At 46.7% G+C, this 22,306-nt stretch overlaps 1 protein-coding gene across 1 annotated transcript in view; it reads right to left on the minus strand.

Moving 5' to 3' along the window:
* Nucleotides 1-2,669: 2,669 nt before the first annotated feature.
* Nucleotides 2,670-22,306, minus strand: part of LOC132835343 (AP-1 complex subunit sigma-1A) — a 35,125-nt gene continuing 15,488 nt past the window's right edge. Inside the window, exons 2-5 of the mRNA XM_060854788.1 lie at nt 13,278-13,456; nt 7,667-7,775; nt 4,160-4,297; nt 2,670-2,770 (exon numbers count right to left, since the gene is read on the minus strand). Coding sequence (XP_060710771.1) covers nt 2,723-2,770; nt 4,160-4,297; nt 7,667-7,775; nt 13,278-13,456 — 474 coding nt within the window. The 3' untranslated portion in view covers nt 2,670-2,722. The remainder of the gene's footprint in view (nt 2,771-4,159; nt 4,298-7,666; nt 7,776-13,277; nt 13,457-22,306) is intronic.

The raw sequence follows: 22,306 nt of genomic DNA on the forward strand, positions 1-22,306 counted from the left end.
GGAGTTTTTGTTGCAAACATTTCATCCCCTTTCTAGGTGACATCCTCAGTGCTTGGGAGCCTCCTGTGAAGCGCTTCTGTCATATTTCTTCGGCATTTATAGTAGCTTGTCTCTGCCGCTTCTGGTTGTCAGTTGCTGTCCGCTGCAGTGGCCGGTATATTGGGTCCAGGTCGATGTGTTTTTGCCCCTCCCTCCCCTCCCCTCCCCCCTCCTCCAAAGGCTTGAAGTATGTTAAAGTTTCCAGCAAAAAAAAATCAAAGTTGGAAAATTCCTTGGGAAATCTCATCGTAAGAGTTCCATTCTTCCCCAACATTTGGCGCAAAGTGGCAATTTTGGTTTTATTAAATCCCCCTCCCTTCCAAAATAGATATGATTGAACAATATCGGCACATCAAAAACAGGAGAAATGACCGACTTTTAAAAGAGAAACAAACAAATAGGCTCTAGTTGCATGCATGCTGAGTGGTCACTCTCATTAAGTCTTGAAGGAGATCATTCAGCCTGGCTTTGGCTTTGAGTAACATTTCCCCCGTTGGAATTGGAGCTGTGTCCCTACCCCTGTAGTCAGTTTCACCTTAGCTTGAGTCCCAAGAGCGCTGGTTATGGTATCACCACAAGGAGGCAACACTGAGTGGTGTTTAAATCACTGGAACCAGTAAACCAGAATCCCACATCATGGTCAAAAGGCAGATGGCAGAATTTCAATCCAGTTAGATTAGATTAAATTCCCTACAGTGTGGAAACAGGCCTTTCAGCCCAACAAGTCCACCTCTGAAGAGTATTCCACCCAGTCCCATTTCCCTCTGACTAATGCACCTAACGCTATGGGCAATTTAGCATGGCCAATTCACCTAACCTGCACATCTTTGGACAGTGGGAGGAAACCAGAGCACCCAGAGGAAACCCACGCAGACACAGGGGGAATGTGCAAACTCCACGCAGATAGTCTGCTCGAGACTAGAATCGAACCTGGGATTCTGGTGCTGTGAGGCAGCAGTGCTAACCACTGAGCTACTGCACCACCCTTAAGCCTAGGGTTAAGATGACTGCTACCAGAAAAACCCATCCTGTTCACTAATATCCTTCAGGGTGGGAAATCTACTGTACTTACCTGGCCTGCCCTCCAGACACAAAGCAATGGCGGTGAATCTGAATTGCCCTCTGGTGCAAGTAGGGACAGGCATTCTCATCCTAAGAATCAATATTTTTCTTATGCAAAAATTCAGGGTCGTGGGTGCAGGGGCAGGGCGTCTGGTGGTGAGCCCTAACAATATAGTTGCCACAGCCAGAGGAAGACGTGCCCCGGGGGACAGGCAAGGTAGAAACCAGTCACGCTGAGTGAGGAGGCACATAGGGAGACAGACAGGTAGGCACCTTCGCTCAGCTCCAGGACTACAAGGTTGGAATGGTGCAAAAGGGGACCAACTGGCCTATCCTATCCCTCCCTCAGCCTGATATCTGCACACATCCCCCACCACTCCACTATGGAGACACCCCTCCCCCAAACAGTTGCACACAGCTGCCAGCCCACGTCGCCATGGGAAACAACATTATGTGGCAAAAACAAAACACCACTGATTCATCCAAATCCCTCGTCCCCTTGTGACCAAGTGTAAAGCAACATGAAAGCCCCCAGCTCTGTTGAAATGCTTGATGACGGTAAACTCAGTCAGAATGCAGACACGGTTCACCCTCATCTTTTCAAGGCAGCAAGACCAAACCCCTTTAAAGAGTACAGGAATAAAATCAGGATTGCCAGTATCTCAGCAGTCAGTGAGGCGAGGATTGGAGGACGGGCAGGGGTTGGCAAGATAGCTCCATGGGGAAGACCAATTAGATGCCAGCTTCGCTGCCCATTCACAACTCTTGATCATTGCACTACAGCTTCCTTCCAATACCCTTGTCAAGGCGCAAAACATCTCACCAAAAGATCTCCCAATTATTATCAATGGGGTTGCATGTTTTGCCAACTTCCGCTTTCTTGGATATCAATGCAGTTGCAGACTCCCCTCAGCAGGTGGCACTGGCTGCAGAAGGAGTCCACTTGCCTGGTGAAGTTGGGCCCATGGGTGACCTTCTTAGATAGAGGGGGGACAGATCTCGGTCATCCCCAGGGTCACGAAGGATTGGAAACATCCAACCAGGGGAGCAGACCTGCCCAAGATGGCAGGCACAAAACCCATCAACTCATCGCCACCCATGGCCAGATCCTCAGTGTCCCCTCTGACCCCAACAACAATGCACGAGGGAACAGGAGGAGAGGCATCTCCTGCTCAAAGTCCTTCCATTGACATGGGGAAGACCACTGGGCAAGGAGGAGAAAGTCTTGCCAACTTATCTAGAAATGAAGACTGTAGCCCCGAGTTGACGCCAGTCCACTCCCAGTGAAGGCCCCAGTCAAGCTTCTCTACCCTGGTCCCCATTATTGCCCAGTTCAGCACTCAGCATTGCACGAGAGTCAAAATGCGTGCTGCTCCACTCCCCAAAGCCCGCGGGTTGGACGTGAGGAAAGTTGATTCTTATCTTCAGACAGGGACTCCACAGGATCAACACAGCAAATTTGTTGTTGAAAATTTTGGTCCTGATCACCATCCCCTTTCCCACCCCACCCTCTCCCAATCAACCAAGATACCCCCCACCTACCCGCCTTCCCCCCCTCCCCCCCCCCCCACACACACACACACACACACTTTCAATGTAGCCGTCTGTCAGGCGTGTACGGCTAAGCCAGGCCCATTTCTTCAAGGACGCTGCGTGGAGACTCATCGTCCTGTAAAGGGGCAACAAAATCTCGTATCAATGTCAATATTGCAGTGAAGCTGACAGAATTGCACAAATAAAGGGTTTAAAGTCTTCACTCATCTACAGCCGGGGGCATTGCCTCTGGATTATTAATTCAGAGGCTCGAGCTAATGGCCGATAGACAGGTTTGAATCCATCACAGAAGTCAATGCTGCTTAAATTCAATTAATAAACTGAAATTTGGCTTGAAGGTAAAGACAGGGAACGGTGGTATAGGATCATTGTTCAAACTGCAGGCTCGAGACCAGTGACGTGCAATTGAAGTAAATAATTTGGAGGAGAATTTAGGAGGTATACTTGTAGATGACACCATAATTGGTGGTGCAGTGAAGGTGGTTATCTGGGAATACAGTGAGATCTTGATCAACTGGGTCAGTGGGCCGAGGACTGGCAGATGGAGTCAGGAGGTGAGTTACTCACTCCAGCTTCTGACCTGCTCTTGTAGCCACAGCACTTGTGTTTCTACATGACTGGCCCAGTTCAGGTTCTGTCACCTCCAGGAAGTTGACAGCATTGGAAAAAAATTTCACAAGATTCCCTCTCTGAAAATTCTCACCCTGCCCTCCAGGATTTGGAATAGTGCACCTATCAGTGATTGGGAAATGGTGGGGCAATGGATTAAATGACAGAGGGATGTGGGATCATAAAATCTCTAGAGGGCAATAAAGGTCATTCAGCCAATTGAATCTGCACTGACTCTAAAGAGCAACCCCCTATCCCATCTCGGGAACTCCAGACTTCCCATGGCCAATCCACCCTAACCTGCATATCCCTGGACACTATGGGACAATTTCCCACGGCCAACCCACCCTAACCCACACATCTTTGTGACTGTGCGAGGAAACTGGAGCACACAGAGGAAATCCATGCACACGAGGAGAACGTGCAAACGCTGCGCAGTAACCCGAGGCTGGAATTGAGCCAGTGTCACGGCACCGTGAGGTAGCAATGCTTACCACTGAGCCACTGTGCCACCCCTAAATCGCACCCGGGATATTGCTTCTGCCAAAGAGCTAGCACAGACATGGTAGGCTGAAAGGCCTCCATCTCTGTAACCAGTGGTTATGACCACTTCTCCTGTAACTGCATCCACAGTTTGAGCTTTCGAGTCTGCTTTCAATCATGCCTCTCCCAGAATAGCAGATTATTACGGGGGCGTGTAAGTAAATATTTGCGATGAGTAAGGCATCACAGCTGTGTGGGGCGAAGGATTCGTCTTCCTGTCAGTTCTGTGTGCTACATGCATGGACCAGCTGCTGAACGACACTCTGAGGGTTACATAGGGAGACTGAACTCCCCCGCACAGCAGCCAGGTACCCACAGTGCAGCACCACAAGGGGTCCAATTGCCCACTTACCTCCTGCATGAGGTCTGCCTGCTCGATGGCCTTCAGCACGTTTTTCTTCGATGTGTCCTGGATCTCACCTCCCATCAGAAACTCGTCCAGGATGAAATAGGCCTTCTCGAAGTTGAAGATGATATCCAGCTCACAGACCTTCAAGCAGACAGGAATTAGCAGCACCACGATGTTCGCCCTTCCCCACCTCCCCACTTCCCCTGCAAGGTTCCTCCCTTAGAATCACTAAGTGTGGAAGCAGGCCATTCGGCCCATTGAGTCTGCACTAACCCTCCAAACAGAATCCCACCCAGACCCATCCCCGTATCCCAGCCCCTCTCCCATAGCTAACCCACCTAGCCTGCACAGCACTGGGCACTGTGGGGCAATTTAGCATGGCTGATCCATCCTAACCTGCACAACTTTGGACTGCGGGAGGAAACCGGAGCACCCGCAGGAAACCCACGCAGACACAGAGACAGAGGCAGTGTACAAACTCCACACAGACAGTTGCTAGATGTTGAACCTAGGTCCCTGGCACTGAGAGGCAGCAGTGCAAACCATTGTGCCACCTTGCTACTCCTGTACTCCCTCAATAGTCACATGCTGGTCCCCAGCTCCCCCTATTGACTAAGTGCTTTAAGTCATGGTTGTGTGATAGAGAGCCATGCTCATCCCAAGATCTGTGCAGGGACTGAAACCTTGGCCTCCATTAGTGTAATTTTCTGAATGTAATATGCATTTTATTTCCCCTGGAAATTAATTGAAGTTAGGGTGCAATTTACAATGGAACTTAGGAGTGGGAGTAGATCATTTGGCTCTTCAAACCTGCAACACCATTCAATAAAATTGTGACTGAAGTGATTACGTTCTCAACTCCACTTTGCTGTCGATACCACTAGCCCCAACAACCCTGTCAATCGGAGTCAGCCTGGAATAAATTCATAGACCCAGTCTCCATTATCATCTGGGGTGGGGGAAGACAATTTCACACTTGCAAGTCCTCAGAGAAAACAATTCCCCTTGCTCCTTTTAAAAACAAAGACCACCCATCCTTAACCTATCCTCCTAGTTTAAGTCTCCCCGCCAAGTGGAAACACCTTTCTGGAAGCATCTGCCAACTTGTCAAAACCTTAGATACCGAATTAGACCATTCGGCCCATTGGGTTGACTCTGCCATTCGATGGTGGTTGATATATTTCTCAACCCCATTCTCCTGTCTTCTCACTGTAACCCTTGATCCCCTTCGCTAATCAGGAACCTCTCTCTCTCTGTCTTAAACACCACTCAATGACTTTCCCTCCACAGCCCTCTGCAGCAATGAGTTCCACAGAGTCACCATCCTCTGGCTGAAGAAATTCCTTCTCATCTCAGTCCATCCCTTCACCTGGAGGCTGTGCCCTTGGCTCCTAGTCTCACCTACTAGTTGAAGCATCTTTGCCACATCCACTCGATCCAGGCCTCTCGGTAACCTACCAGTTACAATCAGATGCTCCCTACCCCATCCTTCTAAACTCCATCGAGCCCAGACCCAGAGTCCTCAACCACTCCCCATATGACAAGCCCTTTATCCCCGGAATCATTCTTGTAAACCCCCTCTGGACCCCCCTCCTAAGACCCACACACCCTTTCTTAGATACGAGGCTCAAAGCTGCTCACAGTATTCCCGCTCCTGCCAGAAAACTGTTCAAAGAACCATTGATCTCTGGAACAAGTACAGGGCAGTACTGTGGCTCAGAGGTTAGCACTGCTGCCTCACCATGTCAGAGACACAGGTTCAATTCTAGTCTTGGGCTACCTATGTCGAATATATCCATTCTCCCTGTGTCTGTATGGGTTGCCATCAGGTACACCAGTTTCCTCCTGCAGCCCCTTAGTGCCCAGGGATGCTGGATTCACCAATACAGAGTTACAGGGATGGGGGGGGGGGGGCTGGTTTGGACATCCTGCTGCAGGGTTGGTGTGGACTCGATAGGCCAAATGGCCTGCTTCTACACTGTAGGGGAGAGGCACCTCTTCACTTCCAGCATTACAACATCCTCTGAATCGAGGAACAGAAAAGGTGGTCCAACAATACCATCCTCTCCCAAACTGTTCTTTAAAAATTAATTTATTGCTGGTCCCTAATGGCCCGTTGAGAAGGTGGTGGTAATCTGTCTTCTTGGACCATTGTGGATTGACCCATAATGCCCTTAGAGAGGGAATGCCAGAATTTTGACCCAGCAACGCTGAAGGAATGGCCAATATATTTCCAAATCTGGATGGCAAGTCACTTGAAGGAAACCTTGCCTGTGGTATTGCTCCCTTGTACCTACTGCCCATGACCTTCTAGATGGAAGTGTTTGTGGATTTGGAAGATGCCATCTCAGCAGCTTGTAGGTGGTACACACTGCTGCTACTGAGCGTCGGTGGTGGAGAGAATGGATGTTTGTGGATGTGGTGCCAGTCAAGCGGGGAGCTGCTTTGTCCCTGGATGGTGTCGAGCTTTTTGTGCTATTGGAGCTGCCCCCATCCAGGGCAAGTGGGGAGTACTGACTCACACTTCTGACTTGTGCCTTGTCGATGGTGGAGTCAAAAGAAGGACAGTACAGCACAGGTCCATGACCTTCAGCACTCTAAGCCTACGCCATCATGTTTTGCCCTTCCTTGCTAAAACTGTCTTCACTTACAGGATCTGTATCCCTCTTTTCCCTTCCGATTCATGTATTCGTCCAGGTGCTTCTTGAATGCTGTTGTTGTCTCTGTTTCCACTAACTCGTCTGACAACGTGCTTCAGGCACGCACCACTTGCACATCTCTTTTAAGCATCCTCCCTCCGCACCTTGAACTTGTATCTCTGAATAACTGACACCTCCACCCTCATACTTTCCACTCTATCCACACCCATTCACAATCTTACAAACGTCTATCAAGTCGCCCCTCAACCTCCTGCATTCCAGTGAAAACAAACCCAGTCTATCCAACCTTTCTCCGTAGCTAACGTCCCCCATACTGGGCAACAGCCTGGTAAACCTCTTCTGTACGCTCTCTATAGCATCCATATCCTTCTGGTAGTGTGGTGACCAGAACTGTATGCAATATTCCAAGTGAGTCAGGAGATGAATTAGTCACTGCAGGATTCCTAGCCTCTGACCTGCTCTTGTAGCCGAATATTTAAATAACAAGTTAAAAGGAAGCCAGGGCGCTCTGCTATCCAATAAACCAGGACCTTAGTCACATACCACATGTAATATACACCCCACCATCTGGAGAATTATTTCTGATGGGGAAAAGTACCATATTATATTAAGATAATTAAAGTTGGAATACTTGTATGAATCTCAGGGTCACTCTCGATCAGCAAGAGACTGGAACTAAGGGCTCTGGTGAAAGGTCAATGACTTGGAATGTCAAGCCTGTTCTCTCCACACACACACACATTGTCTGAATGCTTCCAACGAGCACATTTTACATCCCCCTAATTTATTCTCTCTGGACCTCCACCGCGACACTCCACATGACTCTGTACAGAGGGGCAGGGTCACTTACGCTTCCAAAGTATTTGTCCAATAACTCGACATAGCGGTGGATGAGCTCTAGTGTCAGCAGTTCATTGTCTTGGTCCTCAATTGCACAGCAGAAGTAAAGGCTGGCATACCTGTGAGGGAGAGACAAAGAGGCACCATTTCACTTCCAGCACTTATGGCAACTGTATAACAATTGCTTCTTGCGCATGCAGGTCCTTACAACATTCAGGTTTCCACACACTCAGTAACTCTGGGTGTACATAACGCATTGCCAAATACAATGCACACCAGATGTTCACAACATTGTGGTCAGACCATCTCCATTCCCATCTGTTCCGATCATATTGTGGAATGTGGGTGTCGTCAGAAAGGGCCAGCATCTGCTTCTTGCCCCTCATTGCTCCTTGAACTGAGGGGCACGCTCAAAGGGCAGTTAAGAGTCAACAGCGTCGCTGTGGGTCCGGAGTCACGTCGGCCAGACCAAGTAAGGATGGCAGATGTTCCTCCCAGGAGGAGGCAAACGGATTTGCTTTTTTCCCCTTTCACCAATAGCTGCAAAGTACAGTCCCAGAGAATCTCAGGGCTGCGCTCTCATTATAAAGGGACAGAGTGGGGAAAGAATGTGGGGGCTTGGGGAAGGGGAGAAGGAAGATGGTTGGGAAGAAAAGCTGGTTGTCTGATAGTCAGCATCCAATTGGGCTAGGAGATGGTTTGGTTTCCAGCTCTCATAGTCTAATGATTACAGCGAAGTCAGCCGGTTTGCCCTCACAGATTACGAGTGCTCCGACTGGGGTTGTTAACCTGGTCCAATCAAGGAACCGCTGGCTGACAGATAGAAACAGGAGTCTTCTCTTTGTTGAGAAGGGCACTTGCTTGTCACTGGCCACTCGGGTGTTTCCTTTGATCCTGGTGGTGGAAAATAAATAGATTTCTGCACTTGTTGTTCCTCACTGTGTCCTACACCTGAACACACACATGGGTGCTGGGGAGAAGTAAGTACTACCGCTGTAGTGTGGGAGGAGGGGAAAGAAGAATAAAATAAACAGGAGTGTCAGGGGTTCTGTCACAAAAAAACACACATGTTCTCTTCATTCTGAGAGCTGGCTCTGAGGGAGCTGAATCAGTGGGGCAGGACTCTCCATTTTGTGTTCGAGTGGGGACTGACCTCTGAACTGCCTGGACCAAAGAAAAAACGACATAGGAGTCTCAGAGGTTCTGTTCACTCAGAGGGAGCCTGACCAGCGTCAATTACTATGTATGCGGAAATAAAAGTTGACATGGCAATGGGCTTCTGGGCTCTGTGGAGTTATTTCACATAGGATGGTGGTATACACAGAGACGGATGTAGACAGAACTTTAATATTGCTGAAGAAAAGATATATTTGTTGAAGTTTTGCTTTGAAGTGCTCCTCAGGACAATTCGCATAAATACTAGAAGTATCAATGTATTTATTTTTAGTGTTGATGTAGGAGAGTAAACGGATAGTTTGGCTAATGGTCTCTGATTGGTAGAGCTGCACTAACGGAGAATGCACCAGTTAATGACAACTGATAGTTAACTGCCAATTATTGTTTAAAATTTGAACCAAGCAAGTTGACACTGAAAGCTCAAGGTTTTGCCCTAAGAAATAAACTGGGGAATGGCCATCACCTATTTTAGAAAGTCAGATTTTACACAAAGGATGGCTTGAATTAGAATGAACTTCCTGAGGACGTGGTGGATGTGGGTACAGTTACAATGTTTAAAAGACATTTGTATAAGTACATGAATAGGAAAGATTTGGAGGGATATGGACCAGGAGCAGGTTAGTGGGACTAGTTGCTTGGAATTATGTTTGGCAGGGACTGTTTGGAACAAAAGGTCTGTTTCCGTGTTGCATGACTCAATGACATGATGGCAGCAATCTGTCAATGGCAAACACCACTAGTGTCACCTGTTGCTCCAACCTTTGAGATATGAATTTCAGAGCTGGTGTCATGCCAGGTACGCGAATCCCATATTCCAAGATCTGGCAATGGGATTATATCAAACAACATGCACCAACAGTTCTTCTCAATAAGCAAGGTACTGGCCTTTCCCAACCAGTTTGCAAAACTAACTGTCCAACATGGGTTGCAATTCCCTGACTGGACAACAATTGCGAAATAATCTGAATGCACAAAGAATTGCACTAATTCCAAATTTACAATGGTCAGGCTCACTGTGTTGAGAGGACTGGAAGCTACATAGATAATAGGGTCCTGTTCTTTGCAGCTAAAGCAAAGCCCATAGATTACTGTGACAATGCTGTGGCTGCAAGATCTGTATTTTGTCCTTCTTTGTTGAAGAGAGGTTTAAGACAGAAGTAGAGAGCTGTCTAGTGAAGGCCAATAAAGTAAACAGCTTGGGAGGGCTGGATTTTACTTTTACAAAATTGGAACAATAGAAGCAGCCTGAATGGGTGGGGTTAGGTTCCCATAGATCAATGATTGCTTTTTAAGCTAGCTTTCAGCAGTTGCTTTTGGAGTTTCAACAGAGTTGGAAGCTGCGGTTAATGTCTCTGGGCTGCTACTGAGTTTTTGCTTGATATTTTCTCTCTCTCTCTCTGCTGCTGGGTTGCGTGTGTGAAAAGTGATTTCTGAATTGGCCTTTTTACAAAGGAGTGCGTTAATGGGCTGTTACTGTATTTGAACAATTAATAACAGTTATTGTACCTATTAACTCTACTTTTACAGAGTAAGTTATTCCAAGTTCTTCTTTCTTTTGTTGCATTTTAACTGTAGCGTTTAAATAAATCATGCTTTGCTTAACAACAAGTAGTTTGAACTGCATCAGAAGCACAGGCCCTTTACATTTGTCTTCAAAAATAAAAAAAAAGTTAGGGTCTAGGTTACCTTAAAATATTTTAAGGGAGTCTGGTCTGGTCCATAACATTATGGTTCAGTGTCTCAATGGTTAGCACTGTTGCCTCAGTGCGAGGGACCCGGGTTCGATTCCAGCCTTGTGCGACTGTCTGTGTGCAATGTGTACATTCTCCCCATGTCTACGCCGGTTTCCCCTGGGTGCTTCGGTTTCTTTCATACTGGAGAAAGTGAGGACTGCAGATGCTGGAGATCAGAGTAGAGAGTGTGGTGCTGGAAAAGCACAGCAGGACAGGCAGCATCTGACAAGCAGCAGAAGAATCGACGTTTCGGGCTTAAGCCCTTCATCGGGAATCAAGGGCTTACGTCCAAAACATTGATTCTCAAGTTCCTCAGATGCTACCTGACCTGCTGTGCTTTTCCAGCCCCACACTCGCAATTTTCCTCCCACAGGCCAAAGATGGATTGACTGTGCTAAATTGCTCAGTGTTCAGGATGTTTATGTTAGATGCATTAGTTAGGGGAAATGTAGAATAATAGGATAGAGGAATGGGTCTGGATGGGATAATCTTCGGAGGGTCAGTGTGGAGTCGTTGGGTCAAATGGCCTGTGTCCACACTGTAGGACTTCTATGATTACACTGTGCCCTGTTGCAACTCAACAAAATGGATGATCATCATTTTCAGCTTTATTTCTTAGGCAGTGCCATTACCAGAGTCAAACTACCTGGTTTATAATTTGATTTCAATCCTGGCAGTTAACTGTCAGACATCATCAACTGGGGTCTTCTCCATGGCAACACCTCCAATCAGAAGTGAACTTGCCAACCTATCAGCACTTGCCTCTTTTATACTATAGTCGCCGTTATCCCTTTGCTGTGAAACCTTTTGCACATTGCCCTGTTGACTGCAAGATGAAGAGCTTCATGAAAATGTTGTAATGCAGTGTATTTCGCTGCGCTTGCTTGCACATTACGTTACATTGTGCCTTTTGCAGATTTTTGGTGGGGTGGGGTGGGGTGGGGGCGGGGGTGGGAGAAAGAGGACAGTTTGCAATCTGGGAGAGAACCAGAAGGGAAAGGTCAGGCAGGGACAAAAGGGACACGAGGGAGAAAAGAAACGGGGACAGACACTCTTGTGTAACATTTTGCCCAAATAAGACCACAGCTCCGATTCTGCAGCACTCCCTGGGTTTCGCACGGGGAGTGGCAGCCTGGATTATGGCACTCCGGCTGTTTGGAGCAGGACCTGAACCAGTGACGTTGAAGTCTGGAGGAGAAGGAGGAGGAAAACCCTACAGGGAGAGGTGACCTTGTTGGAATGGGTGCGGGGGAGGTGGCTAGAACATATTTGTGGCTCATGCCCAATTGTTCTCGACTAGCTGAGCAAACACAGCCCTATCACAACTGAAAACAAAACAGCAAACCAAATCAGTCACGGATCGATGATCATGGAACAATTATGAGACTCTTCTCAGCTTTGCTAAATAATTCCAGTCCTCTTCAAATCCCCAGAGACAGATTGCAAGCTGAAAGTCAATCGTTGGAAAGATGTGGTAAGAGTTTCCTAATTGTTGCACAGCCAGTAAAACCCTTCTTATTGAAAACTGGCTTCCTGGTCAGTTTCCAGAACAAGACTGCATTCGTATTTTGTCTTTAGCAGAGCAAGATCTTTCTCGGCAGCAATACCACTTGCTGCACGCCTTCAACAGATCGGCTAGATCCTGTGATGGTTTTCATTTATGGGTGTTGCTGGCTGGCCAGCATTTATTGCCCACCCCTAGCTACCCTTGACTTGCTCGGCCATTTGAGAGAGCAATTGATAACCAACCCTGGTGCTGTGGCCCCAGAGTCACACGTAAGCTAGACCAGGTAAGGATGGCAGATTTCCTTCCCTGAAGGACATCCATGAGCCAGATGGGATTGTCTGATAATCGGCAGTGGTTTCAGGGTCATCAGTAGGTTCTTAATCCCAGATTTGTGTTTTTTTTTTAAAAATTGATTTGAAATTCCATTGTTTGCCCTGTCGGGATTCAAACCCAGGACCCCAGAACATCAGCTGAGTTTCTGGATTAAGAGGCGAGTGATAATACCATTAGGGCATCACCTGCCTCTAAATACACTCATTCGCAAGTACATCCCCATTCCTTCATCATCACTTGGTCCTAATCCTGAAATATCCTTCCCACCAGGAGCACCCTTGATGGCCTTACACTGCATGGAGGGCTGCATCTTCACAAGGGTCAATTATGGACAGGCACTAAATACCACTAACAGAGTCAAACTGCTCAGTTTACAAATCCTGGCAGTTAACTGACAGACATTATTAACTTGTACATTCTCTGTGGCAACACCTCTAATCAAGAATCCACCTGCCAACCAATTAGCACTTGCCTCTCCTACAATATAGACCAGATAGTGAAGCTTACATTCCCTGAATGATGGTAAAGCAATAGAATCATAGAATCCATACAGTATGTGAACAGGCCATTCGGACATCCCTGGACACAATGGGCAATTTAGCACTGCCAATTCACCTAACCTTCATATCTAGGGGAGGAAACCCACACAGGCACAGGGAAAAACGTGCAACCTGCACACAGACGGTCAGCTGAGGTTTGAATCGAACCCTGGGTCCCTGTACTGTGAGGCAGCAGTGCTAACCACTGAGCCACCCCAGGAATAAGAATAGAAGGATATGCTGATAGGACCACTGATAGGGCACAGGTGGAGCAGAAACCTGAACAGCACAGACTCTGCACTTTGAAGTGTCCTGTAATAGAAAGTGACCCACCTCTTGTAGACGATTTTCAGGTCCTTCCACTCCAGGAAGCTGCACATCTTGGGCTTGCGCCCCAGTACGATCTGCATCAGCTCCCGGCCCAGTTTCTTCTTCTCCTTCTCAGAGACGGCGGTGTACCATTTCTGCAGTCGCAGCTTGCCTTGGCGACTGAATAGCAACATGAAGCGCATCTGTGAACCCAGAGCAGAGCAGGGTGAGCTGGGGAGGCGGCTGACTTTACAATGCTACCGCCAGGGAGCGGTGTCTCTGACATCCCAGAATCACACCCCATTCAAACCAGCCCCACAGCCCCCAGCTGGGGCTAAAATGTACACCTCATCAACTTTTCCAAAACTTAAAAACAAAACTGGTCATTTATCAGATTGGTGAGAGAGGGCTTGCTGTGTACCAATTGACTGTGGAGCTTCCAACAATGTACCACTCAGAAAACCTTGTCAGTGGTCTTACAACACTTTGAGATGTCCCAAAGGATATAATGGGCACTTTGTAAATCCAATCTTTTCTCTCTGCTTGTTAAACACATCCAGAGCAAAGTCATGAAACCGCAGAATTTGGAGGATCCAGTTGACAAACAACAAAAACCAAATCAAAATCAGCAAATGTGGCTTCACCATCTCAGTGATAATGTCGATTTCAGCACACATGCGACCCCCACAGACAGCCTGCTAACTTTCACCTGTGTGAACAGCAAACAGATTCATATACACAACTGAATCACTGCAGCAACAGCATATCCCCTTTCATATCTGTAACGGTTATCACAGAAATGCTACAGTGTGGTTACAGGCTGTTCAGCCTATCAAGTCCACGCTGCCCCTCCAAACGGTAGCTCATCCAGACCCACCCCCACGTTATCCTTGTAACCATGTATTTCAAATGGCTAGCCCACTTAACCTGCACATCCCTGGGCACTACAGGACAATTTAGCACAGCCAATGCCCCTAACCTGCACATCCCTGGGCACCACGGGACAATTTAGCACAGCCAATCTACCTTAACCTGCACACCTTTGGACTGTGAGAGGAAACCAGAGCATCCAGAGGGGTCCCACACAGACACGGGAGAACGTGCAAACTCAACAAGGACAGTCATCCGAGGCTGGAATCAAACTTGGGTCACTGGCGCTGAGGCAGCAGTGCTAACCACTGAGTCATGGTTTTTTTATCTTTCAAATTGAGCAAGTTCTGCACCTGTCCTGGGAATGTTTGGTGAGGGCAGTGCAGAAAGAGCTTTACTTTCAGTTTTAAAAAAAATAGAGGGACCTTCTTTTCCACTTAAAAGGGGTGAGCTTTTCTCTTTATCTAACCTTGTGTTTGATGGGGGACAGTAAAAAAGTTGTCTTATTTCAGTTTAAGAGTAAAGAGAGCTTTTTTTGCTCAGTTTAAATGAGTAGAGGGATTTTTACTTTCAGCTATTCTGTATCTAACCCAGTGTTGTCCCTATCCTGCGAATGTTTGATGGGAGATAGTGTAGAGTGAGCTTTACTCTATATTGAACTCTGCGCTGTCACTGTTCTGGGAGTGTTTGCTGAGGACAACCTGAAGTAAATGTCACTAACTTCGATAAACAACAAATTCAGCAAAATTACTGAATGTAGGAGACTCACGGAAAAGCTCGCTAACACATTCAGATAGTTGAAGTGCTTCACAGAACTGAGTTTAATCTGACTGCAATGACTCATATGGGCAAAAGCAATTATTTAACAAATCCTAACATACTTCCATGCAGAGATTAGATTGTCTACAGTGTGGAAACAGGCCCTTCGGCCCAACCAGTCCACACCGACCCTCCAAAGAGTAACCCATCCAGACCAGTTTCCCACTGACTTAATGCATCTAACACTATGGGCAATTTAGCATGGCCAATTCACCTGACCTGCACATCTTTTGAATGAGAGAGGAAACCACAGCACCCAGAGGAAGCCCACGCAGACACTGGGAGAATGTGCAAACTCCACACTGACAATTACCAGAGGCTGGAATCGAACCTGGGACCCTGGTGCTGTGAGGCAGCAGTGCTAACCAATGAGCCACCATGCCATTTCATGAGCTGAACAACCAGTTAATCTGCATTTTGCAATATTGCACAAGTTAGCTGCCACGTGTTACATTACGACAGCAACTGCATGTCAAAAAAAGGGACGACGCACTGGTGACACAGAGTGCTGCAAAACTCCCTCGGATTGCGAAAGGTTCCAGTACAAGTATTTCTTGATCGTTTTGCGGGAATGAATTCAATAATAGTTTAAAAGCTAAAGATCATTCTCCCTTTTTGAATCCATGCCAAAAGAAAGGAAGGAAACATTCAGCACACAGTTTTAGGCTTGTCGCTTACTCATCCACCAGCAGAACCTGAGGAGGACACACCTGGTTGATGTACAAAGGTCGATCCACAAGGCATCAGCCCAGAGCTGTTCAAAAGCAAATACTGTTTACAGAAGAAATATTAACCTCCAGTAACAATGAGGTCAATCATTCACCATACTGCAAAAGGGATGGATGCCCTCAAGAGGTTTTATTTTTTGCAATTCTTAACAAAAATAACTCCCATCAAAACTTCAAAAGTGGCTTCCACTCGCAGAAGTGAACACAGAAATACACCATTCAGCCCAACTCGTCCGTGCTGGTTTTCACTCAACACACATGCATCTCACCTGTCCACACTCTAATCACCCCAGCACTATCTCCTTCTACTCCTTTGCCGCTCTCATCTTGTTACCCATTGAAATGGACGGACACCATTCGCTTCTAACTGCTTTCGGCAGTAGCAAACTCCCCATTCTCAGGAAACATCTGGTCCTGAATTGCTGATTGGATTACTTGGAGTCCATCTTATAGTGACAGGTCCAAGCTCTGCTCTTCCCCACAAGATGAAGGAGCAGAAGTAGACCATTCGGTCCATTGAGTCTGTCCTGCTATTTAAAGGTAGGGTCCTGGGGAGTATTGCCAAACAAAGAGACCTTGGGAAGCAGGTTCATAGTCCCTCAAAAGTGGAGTCGCAGGTAGACAAGGTAATGAAGGTGGTGCTGCCACTTTACCACCATCTCCACTCCCTTACAAAAAATCTTTCTGAACGCTTAAAGATCTCTTTCCCGTCGTCTGCCTGCCTCCTTTCATGACTGCAAAATGTGGCCGAGGTGTGTTTTAAAGAAGGAGGTGCATAAAGTTTATCTGGCTCAAGGAGATTCGAGGGATACGGGGGATGGAGGGCAGGATTCTGGGGGATTGAGCTCAATGATCCTATTGAATTGCAAACAGAGGGGCCGAACGGCCTACTCCTGCTCTTATTTCAGGGTTGGCCACCTAAAGGAATGGAGACTCAGTCTGTCAACCCTTTCCTAGGGAGCATACACATGCTCTTTTACGATCAGCCTTGCAAGTCGTTTCCACAAATCCTCCTCTTGGCAACCACATGGGGAAAAAGTAACTCATTTGACATGGACACTTTGGTAAGTCAACCTGCCACTGTTACCCGGCCCATGCTGACACGCAACTCCAGACCCACAGCAATAAGGTGAGTACTGAATGTCCTCACAGGATTCACAGCAAATCTAAGTTCGCCTGTTTCATCCACATTCCAAGAAATTAAATAATCAAAACCATTTGAGCCCTACCCATCTGTTTGGGTAAACAGTAAACACGAAGGGACTCAACATGAAAGGGACCACTTCTGATGTGCAGAGCCAGAGTTTGTCCCTCTACCACCATTACCCAAATGGTTTATTTCTGTACTCATGTTTTCCTACATAATGGTGCTCATCAGTCAGCACTTCTTCCCCTTTGTTCTTCCATGGGACGTGGGCAGTATTGGCAGGGTGTTGCGCCTGTCCCCAATTATCTTTGAGGCTGAGCGGCTTGCTTAGCCATCTCAGAGTCAACCACATCGCTGTGGGTCTGGAGTCACATACAGACTAGACCGGGTAGAGACAGCAGATTTCCTTCCCTAAAATGGGCACTGGTGAACCAGATAGGTTTGCACGGCCACCGTGACTGACATGAACTTGGAAACTGATGTCGTGGGATTGGAACCGAATGCCTTCAAAGCTTCAGTCTGTCCGAGGGAATTATTAACCAGTGACTTTACCACAATTTCCCAACTATTGCTAAGCACTTTGAAGAAGCATTGGTTTCTGATCTGTAAGAGGCCTCATCACAATCTCTAACCCCATCTCAGAAATATTCTCCACGCTTGGCAACCTCCTCCAGCCCCCGACACCCCTCCCTATCCCTGTAAGCTCCTCCGACCCCCGACACCCCTCCCTGTAAGATCCTCCGACCCCCAACACCCCTCCCTGTCCCTCTAAGCTCCTCCGGCCCCCGACACCCCTCCCTGTCCCTGTAAGCTCCTCCAGCCCCTGACACCCCTATCTCTACAACCTCCTCCAGCCCCTACACCCCTCCCTATCTTTGTAACCTCATCCAGCCTCTACACCTCTCTCCCATCTCTGTTACAGCCTCCAGTCCCTATGACCTTGTCTGATCTTTGGACTTGTCTAAATCTGGCCTCTTCAAATCATCCATATTCATAATTTCACATTTGACAGCTGTCAAGAAGCCAAAATATTTCTTGACCATAAGATATAGGTGCAGAATTAGGCCATTTGGTCCACTGACGTTGTTCCACCAATTGATCATTGCTGATATGTTTCTCAATCCCATTCTCCTGCCTTCTCCCCCTAACTCTTGACCCCTTTGCTAAGGCAGAGTTAGGTTCTTTATTAAAGACACTCAATGACTTGGCCTTCACAGCCCTCTGTGGCAGTGAGTTCCAGAGTCACCACCCTCTGGCTGAAGAAATTCTTCCCCTTCTCCATGCTAAAGTGTCAGTCCCTTTACTCTGAGGCTGTGCCTTTGGGTCCTAGCCTCTCCTTCTGATGGAAAGATCTTCTCCATGCCCAGTCTGTCTAGGCCCCTCAGTATTCTGGAAGTTTCAATGAGATTCCCCCCTCATCCTTCAAAACTCAATTGAGTCCAGACCCAGAGCCCTCAACCACTCCTTATATGACAAGCCGTTTATCTCCGGGATCATTCTTATAAACCTCCTCCAGACCTCCCCTTCAAGAGCAGCACATCCATTTTTAGATACGAGGCCCAAAAACTGCTCCCAATATTCCAAATGCCAGAGCCTTATACAGCCCAGACCATCTCTGCTCTTGTATTCTAGCCTCTTGAAATAAATGCAAACTTGACATTTGCATTCCTAACTGCCAACTGAACCTGCATGTTAACCTTAAGAGATTCCTAAACTAGGACTCCCAAGTCCCTTTGCCTTCAGATTTCTGAAGTCTTTCCCCATTTAGAAAATAGCCTAAGTCTCTATTATGCATAACCTCGCACTTTCTACATTTCCACCTGCCATTTCTAAGCCTATTCTTCTACTCTGTCCAAGTCCTTCTACAGCCTCCCGGCTTCCTCAACATTAACTATTCCTCCATCGATCGTTAAGTCAAATTCAGACTACAATGTCTTCAGATCCTTTGTCCAGATCGTTACTGTATAACGTGAATAGTTGTGGTCCCAACACAGACCCCTGCGAAATATCACTAGTATCTGGCTACCATCCTGAAAGACAGTTTTATCCAGATGTTTTACTTTCTGCCAGTCAGCCAATCCTCTATCCATGCCAGTACCTGACCCCTAATACCATGGGCTCTCATCTTACTTTTCAGCCTTGTGTGCGGCACCTTGTCAAAAGCCTTTTGGAAATCCATATTGATCTCTCTCACTAGGTCTCTGACTAACTTGTATATTACTTCCTCAATAACACACACCTGATTAACAACACCATGCTCACAGGGATCAGATTTACGAGAGAGGAGGAAACCAACAATCAATTCCCATTCCTGGATGTGATGATAGAAAGAACACAGAACAGTGAATGCACCACAAAAGTGTACAGGAAAGCCACACACACCTGAACTGCAACAGTAACCAACCAAACACACTTAAGAGAAGCTGTATTAGGTCCCTGTTCAAAAAAATGAGGACGGCAGATGCTGGAGACCTTTTGACCCTGTTCAAAAGGGCTACACTACACTGCAGCACTCCCGATCTATGAATGGAAGAAAATCTCTACAGAGTATTTGCCAGCGGATATCCCCTAACTTCATCCGCAGATACCTAACAGACAAATAATGTGACAAGGACATGCCACAACCGAACTCACTAGCCACGCTACCTTACATAAAAATATATCTTGGAACCGACAGCCAGATCTCTCTGACCACTGGGATTCTTGACAGTCCACAAACTGACAGCCACACTCAGACCACAACTCACCAGAACAAAAGACCCTATACCATCATGTGCAAGACTGATGTAATTTATAAGGCTCCATGCAAAGACTGCATGAAACACTATATCGGACAAACAGTCAGACAACTAGAAATCAGCATCCACTAACACCAACTAACCACTAATTGCCACGACCAGCTGTCCCTAATAGCCACACGCAGATGACAGGGACCACAAATTCGATTGGGACAACAAACAATCATATGGCAAGACAAACTGAGGACAGCCAGAGAATTTCAGAAAGCTTGGCACTCATTCACAGACTCCATCAACAAGCACATAGACCTAGACTCAGTATACCGGCCACGACAACAAACAATTGGAACCGGCACCTGGAACTGGAACCAAGTACATTCCAGAAGACACAGGACAGCAACACTTCACAGGAGGCTCTAAAAGCACTGAAGATGTCAGCTAGACAGGGGATGAAATGTCTGCAAACCAACTTCCCAGCTTGGTGAACACACCCACAACTAGTACCCAAGCTACAAATCTTTACACAAACCTTGAACTCCTTAATAAAGCTAATTCAATTCAAAGAACTCTAATTGATTTGTCAGGCATGTCTTCCCCTTGATGAAGCTATGCTGACTCAGCCGTATTTTACCATGCACTTCCAAGTATTCCGCAGTCTCTTCCTTAAGAATGGAGTCTAAAATCTTACCAACGACCAAGACCAGGCTAAGCTGCATATAGATTCTTGCCTGCCTCCCTCCCTCCTTAATCAGGGGTGTTGCATTACCAATTTTCCAGTATTCTGGGGCATTCCTGGACTCCAGTGATTCCGAAAAGATCACCACCAACACCTCCACAATCTCTCAGCTATCCCCTTCAGAACTCTGGAGTTTGGTCCATCTGGTCTGGGTGATTTCATCACCTTCAGGCCCAACAGCTTCCCCAGACCTACTCCTTAGTGATGGCCACTACACTCACCTCTGCCCCCAACTCTTGAAATTCTGGTTTGCTGCTGGTGTCTTCCACTGTCAAAACTGATGCAAAGTACCCTTCAGTTCCTCTACCATTTCTTTCTTTCCCTATTACTACTTCTCCAGCCTCATTTTCCACTCTTGTCTCTCGCCCTTACCTTTAGTATCTCAAAAGAAACTCTTCGAAATCTTCATTTACATTTTTAGCTAGTTTACTCTCCTGTCACATCTCCCGGTTTCTCTTTATTTAAGATACTCGGAAATCTACGACTTTAAACACATTGGTCACTTGTCCCAACATCTCAAGCGCTTTGATGCCCTCACAGGGATATACATCTGACCATGTTCCAGCTGTAACTTAGCCTTTTTGTTCATAGGAAATGGGTATCAGTGGTTGGGATAGTACTTATTACCCATCCCCAACTGCCCCTAGAGAAGGTGGTAGTGAGCTACCTTTTTGAACCACTTTAGTCTACAGGAGTTGGGGACACCAACAATGTTGTTAGGAAGGGAATTCCAGTGACATTGAAAGAACTGCTGATATAGTTCCAAACTAGTGTGGTGCTTGACCTGGAACTTGTAGGGGAAGGGCATCTGCTATCCTTGACTTTTTAAAGGTGGTTACTGTTGAATGGAGGGTGTTCCTTCTGAACGCTTTCTCTGTGTTAATCAGCAGATTTTGTCCACAGTAAGATTAATAAAACACAGCTGTAGACGATTTATAAATTCACCTGACTCTGTTTTATGAGGGGCAAGGGACCCACATTTAATCAGTAACATTTAATCACTTATTGGGGCAGAGTCCACTAAATACAGCATGATTCTCATGTTGCAAGGCTTAATTGTAATGAGGGCTGGTGCACGGTAATAATGCAAGATGGAATGCAGTCCACTGTGAATAATCCTGTTTGTTGCTCCAGTCTGCTGGCGTTCCACAAATTGAATAAAAAGGAGAAGGAGACATTTGCTTTAATAGCATTGGTACTTTCCCTGAGAGCAGAGAAGGGGAGCTTCAGTCTTAAGCACAGTCACAGTCAAGGACATTGGTCTGAACAAGCGGAACCGTGGTTCTCCTGAAACCCTGCCAATTCCCACAAAACGAGAAACAGCATTTCCGTTTATTTTCTTTCGTCTGCAGAGTCGGTTAATTGACGGGAAATTTTACAGAGCTGTTTGAGGTGGCTGCCTCCATAACTCAGAGGCACACCTGACACCGAAAGAAGGGCACATTGCTCGATCGTTTTTCCCCACTTTTCTAATGCAAAAAAAACACCTCTCTTGGCGTATTTTGTCGCAAAAGGAATTTCGCATTTGATTTTTGAAAAAAACAAGATTGCAGTTTTAACCAAATGTTTTGCACATCTAGCTGCTCAGACTCTGCTTTCATCAAAGTCAGAGGAATTTAGAAAGGATGGAGGGAGGCCCTTTGGCCCATCGTATCCAACAAGGAGCCATCCAGTCTTGCTCAATCTCCAGCTCTTGCACTTTTTTTTCCTTGCAGGTTATTTCATTCCAAATGAATATCAAAGTACATGGTAAACATGATGAGGGCTTCTGTCTTTCAGACAGCGAGTTACACAGCCCTATTTCTCTCTTATGTCCAGGGTCCATTTCTGTGGTTAAAGGTTTCCCAACAAAAAGGAATACACCCCTTATGTCTCTGGACCCCAAAACATTTTGTACATTTCAATCAAACTCACACCAAAAAAAAAACCCTCTTCCTTTCCAACTTCTTCATAAATCTAAATATCTCCAGTCCGAGTGACAAACCCGCAAATCTTCTCTATACTCTCTCACATGA

This window comes from Hemiscyllium ocellatum, chromosome 44 (assembly GCF_020745735.1).
Source record: "Hemiscyllium ocellatum isolate sHemOce1 chromosome 44, sHemOce1.pat.X.cur, whole genome shotgun sequence".
Lineage (NCBI taxonomy): Eukaryota > Metazoa > Chordata > Chondrichthyes > Orectolobiformes > Hemiscylliidae > Hemiscyllium > Hemiscyllium ocellatum.